At 37.3% G+C, this 16,163-nt stretch overlaps 2 protein-coding genes across 3 annotated transcripts in view; one reads left to right on the top strand and one right to left on the bottom strand.

The window, feature by feature from the left end:
* Abca3 (ATP binding cassette subfamily A member 3) overlaps window positions 1–10,396 on the top strand; it is a 22,240-nt gene extending 11,844 nt beyond the window's left edge. Inside the window, exons 17-32 of one of the 2 annotated variants that reach the window (XM_053752151.1) lie at window positions 71–171; window positions 1,046–1,431; window positions 1,684–1,893; window positions 2,060–2,164; window positions 2,440–2,611; window positions 3,047–3,172; window positions 3,486–3,609; window positions 4,032–4,153; window positions 4,973–5,097; window positions 5,194–5,377; window positions 5,818–5,979; window positions 6,217–6,374; window positions 6,651–6,747; window positions 7,171–7,362; window positions 8,202–8,304; window positions 8,447–10,396. In XM_053752151.1, coding sequence (XP_053608126.1) covers window positions 71–171; window positions 1,046–1,431; window positions 1,684–1,893; window positions 2,060–2,164; window positions 2,440–2,611; window positions 3,047–3,172; window positions 3,486–3,609; window positions 4,032–4,153; window positions 4,973–5,097; window positions 5,194–5,377; window positions 5,818–5,979; window positions 6,217–6,374; window positions 6,651–6,747; window positions 7,171–7,362; window positions 8,202–8,304; window positions 8,447–8,627 — 2,548 coding nt within the window. In that variant the 3' untranslated portion in view covers window positions 8,628–10,396. Of the gene's footprint in view, window positions 1–70; window positions 172–1,045; window positions 1,432–1,683; window positions 1,894–2,059; window positions 2,165–2,439; window positions 2,616–3,046; window positions 3,173–3,485; window positions 3,610–4,031; window positions 4,154–4,972; window positions 5,098–5,193; window positions 5,378–5,817; window positions 5,980–6,216; window positions 6,375–6,650; window positions 6,748–7,170; window positions 7,363–8,201; window positions 8,305–8,446 lie in introns of both variants that reach the window. The other variant, XM_053752150.1, reaches the window with a different exon arrangement.
* LOC128673958 (phospholipid-transporting ATPase ABCA1-like) overlaps window positions 10,208–16,163 on the bottom strand; it is a 20,518-nt gene continuing 14,562 nt past the window's right edge. Inside the window, exons 23-33 of the mRNA XM_053752149.1 lie at window positions 16,000–16,125; window positions 15,685–15,808; window positions 15,305–15,432; window positions 15,057–15,181; window positions 14,605–14,776; window positions 14,234–14,395; window positions 13,501–13,658; window positions 13,053–13,175; window positions 12,242–12,407; window positions 11,848–11,965; window positions 10,208–11,498 (exon numbers count right to left, since the gene is read on the bottom strand). Coding sequence (XP_053608124.1) covers window positions 11,321–11,498; window positions 11,848–11,965; window positions 12,242–12,407; window positions 13,053–13,175; window positions 13,501–13,658; window positions 14,234–14,395; window positions 14,605–14,776; window positions 15,057–15,181; window positions 15,305–15,432; window positions 15,685–15,808; window positions 16,000–16,125 — 1,580 coding nt within the window. The 3' untranslated portion in view covers window positions 10,208–11,320. The remainder of the gene's footprint in view (window positions 11,499–11,847; window positions 11,966–12,241; window positions 12,408–13,052; window positions 13,176–13,500; window positions 13,659–14,233; window positions 14,396–14,604; window positions 14,777–15,056; window positions 15,182–15,304; window positions 15,433–15,684; window positions 15,809–15,999; window positions 16,126–16,163) is intronic.

Raw genomic sequence — 16,163 nt, 5'->3', positions numbered from 1 at the left:
TTTTACCTCTTCGCGGCATGAATATGAAGCTTCATATAAACTATTATACCTATGTACCTTTTTTTTTCAGAGCTGGTGCTGAAGATATGGTGGAAATTTCACCTTATAAAAATAATGATACAAATAGTAAAACCGTAATAGTGCCATTTGACAATGTTACTGATAGTGTAGGTGAGTATAGAAATTATTGCTTCTTATGATTATGACTCCATCGATCGTAAATATTAATTAGGCAACGCAATATAAGATTTTATAACAAGCCATAAATTAAGTTGCAAGAATTTGAAAACACAAAACAATGAATATTTTAAAAGTTTCGTATGATATATAATTCATAGCTAAGGATACTTAGTGCTGAATTGGTAATTGGGTAATATTTATTGGTATGATCCTATCATAGTGTTGTAAACACTTGGGGAGTGTCCCTTAGTCACTTCACCTTAAAGCCTTCACATGTAAAAACTGCTAAACTGCTATGCAATATGCTAAAAACTGCTATTTTGAATAGTTACCAAATAGTGGGAAGGGGAATAGGGATCATAAATGGATTTAGTAAGTACTTACGAGTACTAATTCCATGGTTCATAAATGTTAATGACATTGACAACAACAGTACAAACATAACTGACAGACACTTTGACCTACTATGTATATATACTGACAATAATAATTGGGCGTTGTAGTGGGGCGCCACCTACGTTCTAAATAAGAATTTTCAATACCTCAACGTTTAGTTTGCTTTTCTACCACCCGTCAAATTATGCTTGTCAGACTGTATTGACTTCCCATACCACACTCAAGTAAATATAATTATAAATGTACAAGTCAACGGCTACTGTAATATCTAAACTTGTCTAGTGGTATGTGTACGTACACAAACATAGAAATTACTACAACACAATCAGGAACGCAGATAAATATCTATAAAATACAAATATTTAAATTGTAATTACGTATATAACGCATGCCGTAAGGCTGCAACAAACTATGAACAGATTCAGTGAAATTTATTTCGGCGTCAGTTCATGAATCTTTTTTTTTTCAGTGAACAACGATCCTATAGAAAAAGTGAGGGGATTCAAACTACTGAAGAATCATATTAAAGCAATGTTTTTGAAGCTCGCGTACAACTCTATGAGGAACAAGTTAACGGCATTAATACAATTCATAACACCTATTATAAACATTACTCTATCTGTGATAATTTCAAGATCTTGGAAATTTATGTCGCAGCTACCTCCATTAGAACTTAGTTTAGAAAGCGGGTTTTCATCTACAGAAACACTTATATCCAACACTAATATCAGTAAGAACAGTTTAGAATTTAAGGCGATGAATGCCTATAAGAAATATTTTGACGATTCTCTGGATCCAGATATGAAACTTACTGACGTTGGAACTATGGATATTGCCAACTTTTATATAAAATTGGTAAGTTTTTAAAATTGCATACATCTCTATTTTATATATATTATATATTTTATTTTAAAATATAACATGAATCCGTGGGCTTATAGTCAAGCATTTGGATAGTTACTCATTATCGGTCTCCACTAGGCCATAAGGTTCTCATCATTGGGAATGGCAAGGTTTCAGATAACAAAATTGCATGGCTTTGCAAAACACATATCGATAATGTTTTTCGTAAATATCGATAGGAAGCTGTATTTTTTTTAATTTTAGGCTAAAGAAGATTTCACAAGAGTTAGATATGAAACTCTGATTGGTGCTACATTTTCTGACAACGAAATAATCGGCTGGTTCAGTAACTATGGTTATCACGACTCTGCTATCTCGCTCGCTTACGTAAATGATGCCATACTTCGTGCTCATTCACCAGAAAGCACCTTAACGATCGTGAATCACCCATTGCCGTACTCTATAGACAACTTGGTAAGTAATATTGAATTAAATGAGAATAAACTTGAATACAGAGCGAAACTTAATGACAGCCTCATTCTAGGCACAAGCTCGGCTGTCTAGTAAATATTAAGGCCAATACACAACTGTAAGAATTCTATGATTATACTATTTCTTTATACCGTGATTTGATTTGTAGGTTAAAGTAATGGCTACTGGGAGCAGTATGGGATTTCAATTTGCGTTCAACATTGGTTTCTGTATGGCTTTCGTCACGGCCTTTCTCGTCCTATTTGTGATAAAGGTAAGCAAAACAAAGGGTTCTTTAGTAATAAAACAAGATGAATATTAAAATACCTATTTTTATATTCATTTTGTGTGTTTGTAACTGTTGTAAAGTTTTCTTATATTTACCGTTGTGTCAAATTTTATTCATGATTTTACGACAACAGCCATCTTGCGGCAGTATTCATTTACAACTAGAAAACTCAAAAATCATGTAGTATGCAGGTTTCTTCACGATGTTTTCCTTCAACGGAATAGATTTTTTATAGACTGACTTACGTATACGCTTACCAGGAGCGCATAAGCGGTGCGAAGCTTCTTCAAAGGATATCTGGCGTTCGGCCGGCTGTGATGTGGGGCTCGGCGCTCGTGTGGGACTGGACATGGCTATTTCTCGTACACCTGTGCATAGTCACCTGCCTCGCATGCTTCCAAGAAACCACGCTGTCCTCGCCTACCGAACTAGGCAAGTGGTATAATAGGACGTCTGTTAAACGAATGTTTATATGGCATTCTATTTCAGACAAAATTTTCTTTGTTGGTAATGAAATTTGGTATATAGGTGGAATCAATCCTCGAATAACACGTGTTGTGAAACAGTTACTTATCCCAAATTTCAAGCAGGAATGGAGCCCTGGGGCGCTGCTAGAAAATATTAGATTGGGCTTTCAAAAAACAAAAGCATCAAATTTCTGAATCACCAAATCAATGAAAAATTCAGGTTTCAAAAATTTGCTTTCAATATTCACATTGCTGACATTACAATATTCAAATTGCTGACAATATTCGCCTCTAGTGAAATAAAATTGATTCATATGGCTAATATTCATTTTACACATTGTTTACGCCCAATAACGTAGGTAATAAATAATAATATTTTAAATGTTTGAATTTGTTTCAGGTAGGGTGCTGCTAGTGTTGAGTATATTTTCCTTTGCTACAATACCGGCGCACTACTTGGCTTCGTTCTATTTCGAAGCTGCCGCCACTGGGTTCTCCAAAATGTGCTTTATGAACATATTTACTGGTGAGTAGTTAAAATTACGGTCCTGTTATCGTAAATACGTCAGATACGAAATTGAATTATTTGTTTTACCCAAAAGGGACAGCTCGATGTCGTCAAATAGGGCATACGTGACAATGTTGTTACAACTAAGAATACCGAAGACCTTGGGATGGGAGAAGAAAAAATAGGAAAGCAAACGGTTATAGTTTCCATCTTTTATGTTGCAATAAATATTTTTGAAGAGAAATTCTGAATGCTTGATTATTACCTACTAAATAATGAATTAATATCTGATACACCTATTTCGTAATGTTTTCTTGTTTTTACATTGCAGGCTGCATGCCATTTCTGATAACGGAAGTGCTGAGAATACCGGAATTGGGCAGTCCATTTTTTGCGGGTATTTTCGACTGGATCTTCATGCCTTTGCCCATTTATTGCTTGAGTAGAAGTTTTAGGTAATTATCTTAATAGTGGTTAACGTTCTGTTAATATTTAATAATAGCTTGCTGTCGCGTATTTATTTTTTCATTATTATTGATACAGTCATAAATATCCTTACATATTGTAAAACAAAGTCGCCGCGTCTGTCTGTCTGTTCACGATAAACTCAACAACTTTCAATTTTCATGCGGTTTTCACCAATGGATAGTGTGATTCCTGAGGAAGGTTTATAATTTATTATGTTTTACCCGAGCGAAGTCAGTACGGGTGGATAGAAATAGATAATAATCTATCCGTGATGTACGTATATCCATTACGAATAGATATTTTTTATTAAAATGCTGTAATCGGTTGCGCGATTAATGCAATAATATTTTGAATAATTATTTCAAATTAAATCTGAACATATTTATACTATAAAGGGTTGTGTACGCAGGGACACGAGCGTTTCATCGTTCTCCATAAAGGCGTGCGATGGACTGTGTAACCAGTTTATAAATATAAAAAATTGCTCGCGCGACACATTGTGCACCAGGCTCAACATCACCGTCTGTTGTAGTAAGTGAGTCTTTCTCCTCTGTTCCGTTTTTTAAATTTATTTTTACTTTTAAAAGTCTTAGATAATTTGTCTACCAAGAGTAGCAATTTAAGCCATTCCATGCTTCCAGCTTCCATGTTTGTGTAGTGAGTACATTTTGTACAACAACTTTCAATTATACTTTTTTGCTTTGGTAGTAACTCGTGTACTTTTCAGCCATTCATTCGTTCATTTGTGATTGATTGTCCAATAGTACTGATTTTAATATGTATTTGTTTTTAATTTATTTTCATTACCAATTTTTTTATTATTTTCTTCTCATTTTTCTAATACTTTACTATTTAGTTTACTGGCGGATTTGGGCGATTAACTCCCGACGTTCCGCTTTTTCATTAATATTTTTCGTATGTATACATGTATAAAATCTCCAAAATATATTTAATACATTAATTCTATCTGGATTATTTTCCTTTAAAATTGCCTATTCATCATGAAATTGATATATAGAACGTCGGGAGCTAGGCAGGGCAGGGCAGACTCAGGCAATGAATTGGTGTTTGAGGAGTTAGAAAGCGGATACAGAACCTAGTATGAGTTATACTATAGCGACTTCTTCACTGAAAACTCGTAGAGCAAATGTTGTTTATGATGTCAGCTATCTAGCCCTGCAACGTTGCTTCTGTTTTAAAAATAACCCTGTATAATGTATTTAAATACTTTTTATCCATCTTGTTTTTAAGACAATTCTGACATTTGGATGTTATTTATTTTTAGTCATTTTTTATATATATTTCACTTTTATCCAAGAGTGATTTAATAACTTCTTGTTTTGGTTGCAGTCGATGACAACCCATTTCTGGAATTCAGTGAACCTGGGATTGGACGGTACTTGATAATGATGATGTTGGTCGGCCTGCTGACTTTCATATTGTTACTTGCCAAGGAGTATGAGGTGTTCAAGAAGGTTCGCTCTTTCCTATGAAGACTTACAAATGTTTTATACAAACAAACCGGTATTTCTTACCTAGTATTTAATTTGATTTTATTTATTGTTGTTTAGGGGTCTAACAAAATAGCGCAAGAGCCGCTCCCGCCGTTGCCCGAAGAAGAGGACAGTGACGTGAGCGCGGAGCGTCAAGCGGTGTACGCGCTCAAAGCCAACGAATTTTCGCAGCACAGTCTTGTCTGCAAGGACCTCACTAAATACTACAAGAAGTTTCTAGCCGTCAACCGGGTTACTTTCAGTAAGAATCTAATTAATGTTATACCTAGGCAATTAAAATACAGAAATAAATGATTAATTTATTTGGGTCACTCCATCAAGTTACAGTCTGTCAAGAAAGTGATGAAAAATAAATTCCGTCGCGGCGTCTTCTATTGACTGGCAACACTGGTCGTTCATCCCCCTATGTTTATGTTTGGTATTGCAATGGCAAAAAAATGCAATTTGTTTAAAATCCGTTGTCTTCACTTTCTCGACAGACTGCGTATACTATTAGTAATACCTACGGTATAACATGTTGGAATATTGCAATAACTCTCTATACCGTATATTTAACTTACGACATATACATTTATGTTAGGGACCAATCTTGAAAGTTCAAAGATTTTGAAATTTTTGTCACACGTTTAACACGCTTTATTTGTTTACGCCACAAATGCGTTTTAAAAAATCATATTTCAGTGGTGAACAAAAGCGAGTGTTTCGGGCTCCTGGGCGCCAACGGCGCGGGGAAAACAAGCACGTTCCGGATGCTGACGGGCGACACCGCCGTCTCCGCGGGCGACGCGTACGTGCACGGCCTCTCCATCAAGAATGACTTGCGGAACGTGCACTCTTACATAGGTGACACTGCAACGTTATACCGTCTTACTACTAAAGTGCTGCTGCTAGTTTTGTAGTTATTTATTTAACTTTATTACAATATTATTAAAGGCACGCCGACAGATTGTAATAGATAGAGAGTCATGTTTAGATGCGCAAAAAACAAAGGTTTTTCGTTTCAATTAATTAATTTGTATGGCTTAGTCTACCCTGTATGTGATATAGACGTGTGGGGTATATGACTTTATATTATTTCAGGTTATTGCCCCCAATTCGATGCACTGCTCGATAACTTGACGGCCCGGGAGACTCTCAAGATATTCTGTCTACTGCGCGGGATCCCTTCGAAAGTTGGCAAGGCCAGAGCTATGCAACTCGCCAACACACTTGGCTTCATTCGCCATTATGATAAAAGGGTGGGTTCAATAACTAGATTTTGTCAACGCCTTGAAGTTACCGATTTGATAAGGTCCCTTCAGCATGTGCCTTTATTGTGTGCTTACCATGAAATCTAAAAAAAACAAATTATTCTTAAGCTACGTCCACACTGAGCAACAACTTTTACATTTCAATCTCTTTTTATCGTCACGGTATTAATAAACATTTTGTATATAACGCGAAGAATAATAAATATATACGTTCCTATGAAATGTATGTCCTATGAAAAGATTTTATTTTTATTTTTTATGTAGGTAAACCAATGTAGCGGTGGTACAAAGAGGAAAGTGAGCACAGCTGTGGCATTTCTTGGTGACGCGCCATTGGTTTTTCTGGACGAACCAACAACGGGTGAGGCCTAGTGTTCTTTTACGAAGTTTTCGGCAATATGTTTGATATTAAATCTAATTAATTACAAACCACCGACAAATAATGTACGTTGCAGACTATTAGTATTAGCTATTTAGAATAAAGTAAAATCAGTTTATTTCCTAAATGTGAAATATATTAATATTGTAAAATACGGGTTACTCGTGTGAATCGAGTCGACGGGAAAGTCTACTAGTAGTATTTCTCACGTTAGAGGGTCAAATGCGTTTGCATTTCACTTCTCACTATCGAGTCGATTAGAAGTGAAACGCAGCGAACCAATCGCATCACGATGTGGTTGTCGTCGCGTCACAATGGCGAACTGTGATTGCTGTAATAGCTGAAACTCACTGCGAATCGAATCTGCGGTGAGATGTGAATAGCAAAGTCGCACTACGAAAACAGGTATGGACCCAGCGTCGAAGCGGCTGGTGTGGTCGGCGGTGAGCGCGGCGGCGGCGGGCGGGCGCAGCGTGGTGCTGACGTCACACAGCATGGAGGAGTGCGAGGCGCTGTGCTCGCGGCTCACGGTGCTCACCCACGGCCGGCTGCAGTGCCTCGGCCCGTTGCAGCATCTCAAGAACAAGTTCTCCCAAGGTGACTTGACGGTTCTTCTTTTCGAGTGTGCTTTTATTTCGTGCTCATGTCAGATTTTATTTAATACTAGCGACCCGTCCCGGCTTCACACGGATGCAATATTATGCATGGTATAAACATCTTGAATTACTCCTATTAAAAAATCCGCATCAAAATCCGTTGCATAGTTTTAAAGATATAAGCATGTATAGCGACACAGACAGCGGGAAGCGACTTTGTTTCATCACTCCTTCTATTGAATTAATACTATGTAATGATTAACAACTGACATGAATATTTAGTACGACTACCTACTTACTACGGCTAGTGGCAACTGATCGCATACACACTAGTGAACTTAAACTGTCAATTAACGTCCTGGTTTCCTCACGATGTTTTCCTTCACCGGATACAAGTACTAGGAAAACTACTATGTGGCACGGCAGGATTCGAATATGGGACAATTCGATCTCATGCGGAAGGTTTTAACCATTGGACTATCACCGCTTCATTCATTCACAAGGTGACAATGGCTTGTAGCTTAACTCTCATTATCATAAAAAATTAACACTGCTCGCTGATTGCTATACAAAAACTCATACCCAATAGATATGCATGCGGCTTAATGCCAGCTACATACTAATGGGGAACTGAAAGAACATTGCGTAGTCTATATGAGAGCTTTTTTCCGCAAGGAAAAACCAGCAATGTAAGTAAACCGCCAAGCTTGGTTACTTGTCTGCTGAAATACCGAATGTCTGGAATTACGTGCCAAAAAATAATAATAAGTGATTGCTAATTTAATTTCGGCTATTGTAATTATTGAAATCTGAAATGAAAATATAGTTACTTTGTTACAGGGTATACACTAATTGTGAAATGCAAATCGGGACCAAACAGAGATGCCGACATAGAAAAAATAAAAGAATTCCTTACCGATAGCTTCAAAGACATCAAACTAATGTAAGTTTTACATGTATTGGCCATACTTTATCCTACCTGTTAGTTTTCAATAATATTTATTATATGGATATTACTTTTTTGTGACTGTTTTGTATGTACCTGCAAATATGATAAAGCCTTTGTTTCTTATTGAAAATTTCAGAGAAACGTACCTAGGCATCAGTACTTATTCCCTAAAGGACCCAGACTTGCCGTGGTGGCGCATATTCCACGTGATGGAGGAGGCGCGCAAGGAATTTCCTATTGAAGACTATGCCGTGTCCGAGACCACACTGGAACAAGTGTTCCTCAGATTCACCAGGATGGCTGCAGCTGATGTGTAACTCGCAACTGTATACATGTCGGAGTATTGTTATCGATTAATGCCCTATGGGCATGTGAGCAAGCCAGCGACAGATTTACAATTAAATAATAATAGTATTTCTATTTATGTCAGTACAAAATACTTGCCATGTAATGGGAACACCGATCAGAGTAGTTTTCGAGACATTCGAATAGACACGTTTGACGAATTGTACTTAAAAGTTTATAAGTATGCGTTGTATTTTTTTCCTTTTGCTAATTGTTGATAAGCTTTACTCATTAATGATGAAATCTGACCATTATGCTCTTGAAATTATTGATTTCTGACGCACTGGTGAGATGTGGTTAATATTGATTTTCAATATAGGTAATCTAAAACTATAAAAAAGCCTTTTAGTTAAAAAAAGGCTAAAATTAAATTATTTGTAATCCCTACAAGTTACTTGCCATATTAGTTTAGAAATCCCTGAAAAGTAAATTGTCATAATTTTTGTGGTCTTTGGATGTAAAAATAACTAAGCAAATAAAAATTCAAAGACTTCATTATTTATTTTTGATAATCACTATTTTCATAATTACAAATATATCTTTACCACTAATTTATATATTACTGAGTGATGAAGACAAGAAAATTAATCAATTTCTTAATTTCGAAATTAATCAAGATTTGGTATGTTGATTTTTATTATGAGTATAAAATATGTGAATTTATGATCTGAATTGTTTTTCTGCGATCTCTATTATTACAGGCTCATTAGGGTATTTATTATCAATATTTTCTCCGTTTACTGGATTGTTTCCAGAATATGTCATTGTAAACTTACGTCATCGTATCTCTACGTAACATAATGTATACGTACAACCTATACTTAATTATACAGTTATTGCAATAAAAATGTTATCAATCGTTATAAATGTATTGTGTAATAGTAAATTTATAACTTACATGTGGGTATTGAAATGTTGCTTTTGTGACGCTATCGACTGTGATTGTATATTGCCATAAGCACAAATTTTCTAAATAGATAAATATTTTGTTACTTATTCTTGTAATGCTCAGGCTATACTACTTGCTTGATGCATGATTCTAGGCCATTGGGAAGGGAAGTACCTACACCTATCCACATAAGTGTTGATTGTGACAGAAATATAGGTTGCTTCTACTTGGTGTACCTGGGTGATATCACCCAGGTACATAAATTGGGATAAACCGATATATGACGATACGTTATGTAAATGACAATTAACTTTAGACACTTTAAAAATAGTACGGTCTTCTAATGGACTTCCCCTTATGTGGCCAGGGTATATGAATAGGTAACAAGCATTTAGGTATATTACCAACGCTATTCAATCTCATATATTGAAGTATCGTCAATTTTGTGTATTCATCGTGTATTATAAATATTTACAAATCAATGGTATTTACATTTGGTATAGTTGTAATAAATGGTTTTATGAACAGTCTGCTAACATCCAGTGATATGAATTGTGATTTTTTTGTACTAAGTACTTAATTGGTTTATTTTGTGTGTGTTTCTGGACTTGTATTATATTTTAACTATTAACATATATTATATTTATGGAAATAAAACAAGAATTTTATTTTTCGTGTATGTAATATAAAAAGGACAAAATATGTATTTGTTTAATGATAAACATAAGTGGCATTAATACGTACCAAAGTTCTAGAAATATTAAATAGTCGCCCTACTACATTCATAGAGGGGCATGCGACGGGAAGGATGGGATAGTTTCATGCAATATTCAAACACTAAAATTAAAGAAATTATTAATTAATTAATAAAAAGAGTCTTAATCAAAAAGAGTAATAATTAAAATAACTTAGACTAAGTTAATACTATTTGTCAATACCTACGATATAGAACGCTTACACGATTTTGTGCCAAGTTCCAATTTTCTTTCCTTTGGCTGCTATCGTCGTTTACGTTACCCCAGCTAGAAAGTAGCTCCTAGAGAAATTTGAGTGGAACGTATAATTAGTGTCTAATCAGCTATGTATGTGCTCGGCATAGAAAGTTTGTGCCTATTCTCTAGGAGCTACTTTCTAGCTGGAGTAACGTACACGTTGTCGTCGGCCAAAAAAAAAGACGGGAATTGCAAAATACTGTGATGATTAAATAAAAAGCTACTGGATTATTATTTCCTATAAACTTGGAACAACTTTTGGATGGAACTATATCACAATCAACCCAGTCTTAATTTGTTAGAACCTTGATGAACTACTAACTGAAATAACCCTCTTCGTACACTCTTCTTTAAGGAGCTGTAGGGAAGGTAAACTAGTCTTGAGACGTTCGCATGATTTATAAACATTATGAAGCTTGAGATAAATGATTTAACCAAATAGTCAAATCCCACCAGCCTTATCAGACAGTACCTGTACTAAAGATAACTAAAAGGTGGCTTGTGCCTATATGGTTAATAACAATATATTATGAGAGTGGTATTAGAATGACGATGAATTGAAAAAAAAAATTCCAGTGGCAAATCTATAAAAAGCGTTCAGATCTTTAGACTCTATACTACATGCCAATATTTAAATGTTGTATTTTATTTATAAAATAGCGCCAATGTGGTCCATTTAGTACCGCCTTGATTTAGCATGCCACATCGGCGGCAAAACCACCGGGTGGTTTAAAATCAATGCAAATACAACTAAAGTCTCAGAGGAGGCATTCAATATACAGATTTAACGTTGTTGACTGTACTTGGTGAACTGTAGGAATATTTGCTCGAGCGTGGTCTGCGAGATGCTGTAGTCCTCGACGGCCTGATCGCGCTTGGCGCGCTCCATGATCCCGAACAGCCGCGACCACGCGATGCTGCGGTCCGGCAGGTAGTACGTCAGCAGACCTTGGTATTCCTCCCTGTAACAAACATATCAGACTCATTGTATGAATTTTTAATACCTATATTTTAGCTATTATTGCCTATATCAGTCGATGTCGACTGCCTCGCCGAATCCTGTCATCCGAAAAAAGATCGGACCGAAGAAGTAGATGTCCGTTATCGTTGAAATGCGCTCCACCTTGCATATTTGTTGTCGGTGTAAAATATAGGTACCTACTTACAGTTGGTGATCTATGGGCAATAGCGCCGACTTCCTGACAGGCCCGCAGGGTTGGCCATGTTATTTTCGTATTTCCCTTCTGTCGAAATTTTATCATTATTGCGTTAATCAACAAGTACTTAAATAGAATCGAAAATTGTACTTACATTAATTTAGGGCTATCAAAGTTATTGTTAACGTAGTTTTTGAGTGCTTCAGTCGCTCTTTTAGTTGCTTCGGGACTTGACGCTTCATTTGTTTTGATTTTGATAGTCAAAGTAAATCCTGAAAAATGAAGGAAAAAACAAGTTAAAACTGCTTTTATAAATAACAAAGGGATAACTTTTGTTATTTACTCTCCCGATCAGAAAGTCTAAGTAGCCAAACGTCCAGCAAAGCAAAATATCTAATGAGCAATCTGCCTAGCTAGCTAATCGGCCATGTAGCAAACGTCTAATTACCTACATTTGCCTTTTGTAAGAATTATGTTGTAACCACACTTGCCGCGACCACAAACTGATGCAAAATATGGATATGCCATCAGGTAAAATTGTTACATACCTTCAGAGAACTTGTTCTTGAGATGCTGCGGCGAGCCGATGCACCGAAACTGCCCGTTGACCATGATGGTGAGCCTGGTGCACAGCGCCTCGCACTCCTCCATGCTGTGTGACGTCAGCACCACGCCGCGCCCCGCGCGCTGCGCTCCTTGGATCGCTCGCCATACCTGCAGGAGAGGGGAGATGTACCGATCATTGTCGGGGGATTTCGGCCATGACACATGGTGTTGCCAACTTAGCAAATTTTAAGCTAGATATAGCTATTATTCGCTGACAGACAGCTACTATTTTATGAAACATGTACTTTTACTAGCAACTATTCAAGTATGCCAATTATCGATAACCCAGAGGACTTAAGAATAGGCTAATAACTAACTTCTATTAGGTAGTTATTGAAACACCCTTAGCAGTTTGAAGAATTGACAATATTTCAATAGCATCAACTATTGATAGACTCGTGCATACATAGGTATAGGTAGGTAGTTACTGAACCCCAACAATCGAAATCTTCCTCTTTCATAGATACGAGTCGTTTGACGTCACGTATTTTTTAAGTACTTAGGTGTTTATTTCAACGCTCTAACTACATAGTAATACAAGTATCTTTTTCATATATCTATATTTGAAAAGGATGTATTTTATATCAGAGATTGCCTTCTTCGTAAGTACATATCTACTTATTTTAATATTTAGCTACATCTAGCATCTTCTTGAGGTAAAAAAAAACGAGCAATATAGCAATTTTTTTGTAAATGTCCAGCAACTGCTGCTAGCAGTTGGCAACACTGCATATCAGTGGGACGACGCGGTACCTGACGCTTGGCGGCGGGGTCGACGCCGGTGGTGGGCTCGTCAACGAACACCAGCTTTGTGCGGCCCAACAGCGCCACTGCTGTACTCAACTTGCGCTTGTTGCCGCCGGAGTATTCCCGGACCTGTCAAATAGGCCTATTTTTAGCATCTTAGCTATTATGACACTAAGTACTTCAATCAATAACTGATATACCTACGATATATCTAAACCTTTACGAAGAGTCAAATAATATCAAGGAAAATTACCCATATCGTTAGAAAACATAGATCAGCAAAAACGAAAAAAAAAACTGAAAAGTCTTGTTTTAAAAATACTAGGTATGTGCATGGGTATATGGATTTTAATTCAAGCACCGGCAGTATATATACTGCCGGTGCTTGAATACTTACAAGATGGAAGTTTAGAGCGACGTAGGGTTTCCTGTGAGTGAATTGTCGCGTTCTAACCTTCTTTTCCAGATGCTGCGTGAAACCAAGCTTGTGCGCCAACAACTCAGTGGTGGTTGGTATGTTCTCCTCGTGTAGGCCGCGCAACAGCGCGAACACGCGCAGCGTCTCTCGGCCCGTCAGCTCGGGAAACACCGCGTCGAACTGTGGGCAGTAACCTGCGACAAAAATTCCAGTAAGAAAATAACTAAGTATATCACGTTAAGTAATTATAAATAAAAAGGTCAATAGCGAGTTAGTCACGTGCAAAGTCAATTTTTCAACACAAATCAAATTTTCAGAAAAAGCGCCTTGACAGACGGACAATAAAGTAATCCTATAATGGTTTCGTTTTTACCTTTTGAGGAATCCTGAAAAACTGGTCAGCTGATCCACACATTTCCGGGTTCACGCAAAAAAATCGGTTACGTACAACCTGTATTCATGAACTCGTTCACACAGCTCCGTGTCAAGCGCCTCCGCATCGTCAGTGTCCCGGAGCTCGCTGTGAGGCACACGACCTGACAGTGCTGTTCGATTTTTTAAGTAAGTACGTACAAAATGAGCACCGAAAGGTTGATAGAACTTGTTCGACAGAATAATTACTTTACATCTCTCATATTCGGTAAGTAGGTCCCTATCACCTCCAAATGGGACTTGTCTAGCGCTTAATGTGGCGTTCATAGTACCTACGCAACCATCTCCATATGATACCAACTGGCACTTGACCGATAAGTAATAAGCATTTACTTACCAATATTCTTATGGACTTGTGTAATGTTCTTCTTAACAGAGTTTCCGCTGACAAACGCGTCACCACTAGACATGGACTCGTCTCCCATCAGCATTTTGAAAGTAGTTGTCTTGCCCGCGCCATTTACACCCAGCAAACCGAAGCACTCAGAATCCCCTACAGCTAAAATTAACAACATTTATTACTCTACATTAAAATTTCTGACTTCCCTATATTGTATGGTCTTTCCCACGAAACTTCTTAACTGTTGTCTACAGGTTAAAATAGCATAACTCTGTAAGCGTATCGGGTTGGGAACAGCCTATTAGGCAGTACCGAGTACCTATACCTAATTTCATTGTTAAATAAGTTAATAATTGCTAGTAACTCACAGAAGGAGACCTGGTTGACTGCGAGATGTTTCCCGTAGTACTTGGAGATGTCCCTGGCCACCAAGTTATGGCTGTTGTCATCAGCGCGGCGCACGCTGCGAGCCTCCTCCAGCACGTCCCTGTCGAGGGTGCTCTCGTCCAACATGGGAGGCTGACGTGTCCTTGTGAAAACCTAAACAGTAAGTCTAATTAGACCCATGTACCGCAAGAGATCTGAAATCCTTCAGAAGAGCCGACAAAACGAAAAGAGAAGAAATAAGAAAAGAGAAGAAAATATAAAAGTGTTAAAGGTAGTCTCGGAGCCCAGATTCTCTTAAGGTCGCTGCGCCATTGAAGCAAATAGGTACTTAAGTTAGGTAGTGATGGTGATGACGCCGATCGATTTCGGTCATGGAGACAAATTCAACGTAGTAAGTAGTTTCTAGACTAGAGAGAATATATTGAATGTTTACCTTTTGTATCAGTCTGTATTCGGCAGTAAGAAGAATCCCCCAAAAAACAAAAAACGAGATGATCATGGCTACCAAATAGCGGAGAATCCCTGGCTCTTCCCAATCAAAGTATGGGTTTTCACGGACTGAAACAAGTACACAGTATAATTTTTTTAATGATTTTCGCGATGGTGATATTACGGATACTAATGAATAGAGTAAAAAATTTCCTAGTTTTTGAGCAAATCAAAATAACGTAATCTACCAACCACAACAATGGGTGAACTCGTTCTGACACAAGACCTCCATGGAGCACTCTGTGATGTTTACCAAGGACGGCGAGTAGTCGCAGGCCATGAGGCAAGAGTGCTCTGTCAGCCCGATGTGGTTCAATGACCTGAAAGATGTTTATGATTATAAATAGTATCAAGCGGCTATAAAATATATACGAGTACGAAATCTTATATCACCACCGAGAACATGTTTGTGGAAAACCCTTGTTTGGAAGATGTTCCTTGTCTGCCGTCTAATAATCACATATTGTGTAATCATTAGCTTTTTCTTTGACCGTACGATAGAGTTGCTGACTAATAAGAGATGCGTTTCCTGAAACAAATCTTTCAACTGGATAGCTATTTTTAGTACCAACCTAATGGCAGCCACAAGGCTGTATAATGGGAAGAACTGCAGAATAGATCCCAGAATTTCTCCTACGCGCGCCGTGGTGTTTCCTGCCATTTCCAACGCCTCGATTATCTGCGGGCCCGTCATACCTGACACCGATAACGTGAGTTTCAAGAAAGAATTAACTATGATAAAAAGAATAATAATAGTTTTAACAGTTGACAAAGTTAGAGTTAAAAGTCTGTGTAGACTTAAGAATCAAAGGATATCTACCCGACGAATATTCAGTTCACGTTTTTTTTAACAAAACATTTGCACATTTACTTAGGTAGGTCCTTACCAAAAATGACACTAGCAAAGTACATGACGACGAATCCCACTGCTGGGAGTTGGAATAAGTAAGAAGCTAGGTAGTGCAAAGGTAACATCGCAGCACCATACACCATGATGCAGAAGTACATTCGACCTGAAGACAAAAGAACAATTTCAATTATAATCATCATA

Source organism: Plodia interpunctella, chromosome 11, assembly GCF_027563975.2.
Source record: "Plodia interpunctella isolate USDA-ARS_2022_Savannah chromosome 11, ilPloInte3.2, whole genome shotgun sequence".
In the NCBI taxonomy this organism is placed as follows: domain Eukaryota; kingdom Metazoa; phylum Arthropoda; class Insecta; order Lepidoptera; family Pyralidae; genus Plodia; species Plodia interpunctella.
Note: the sequence above shows the minus strand (reverse complement) of the source record. Positions and strands in the feature narration are given on the sequence as shown.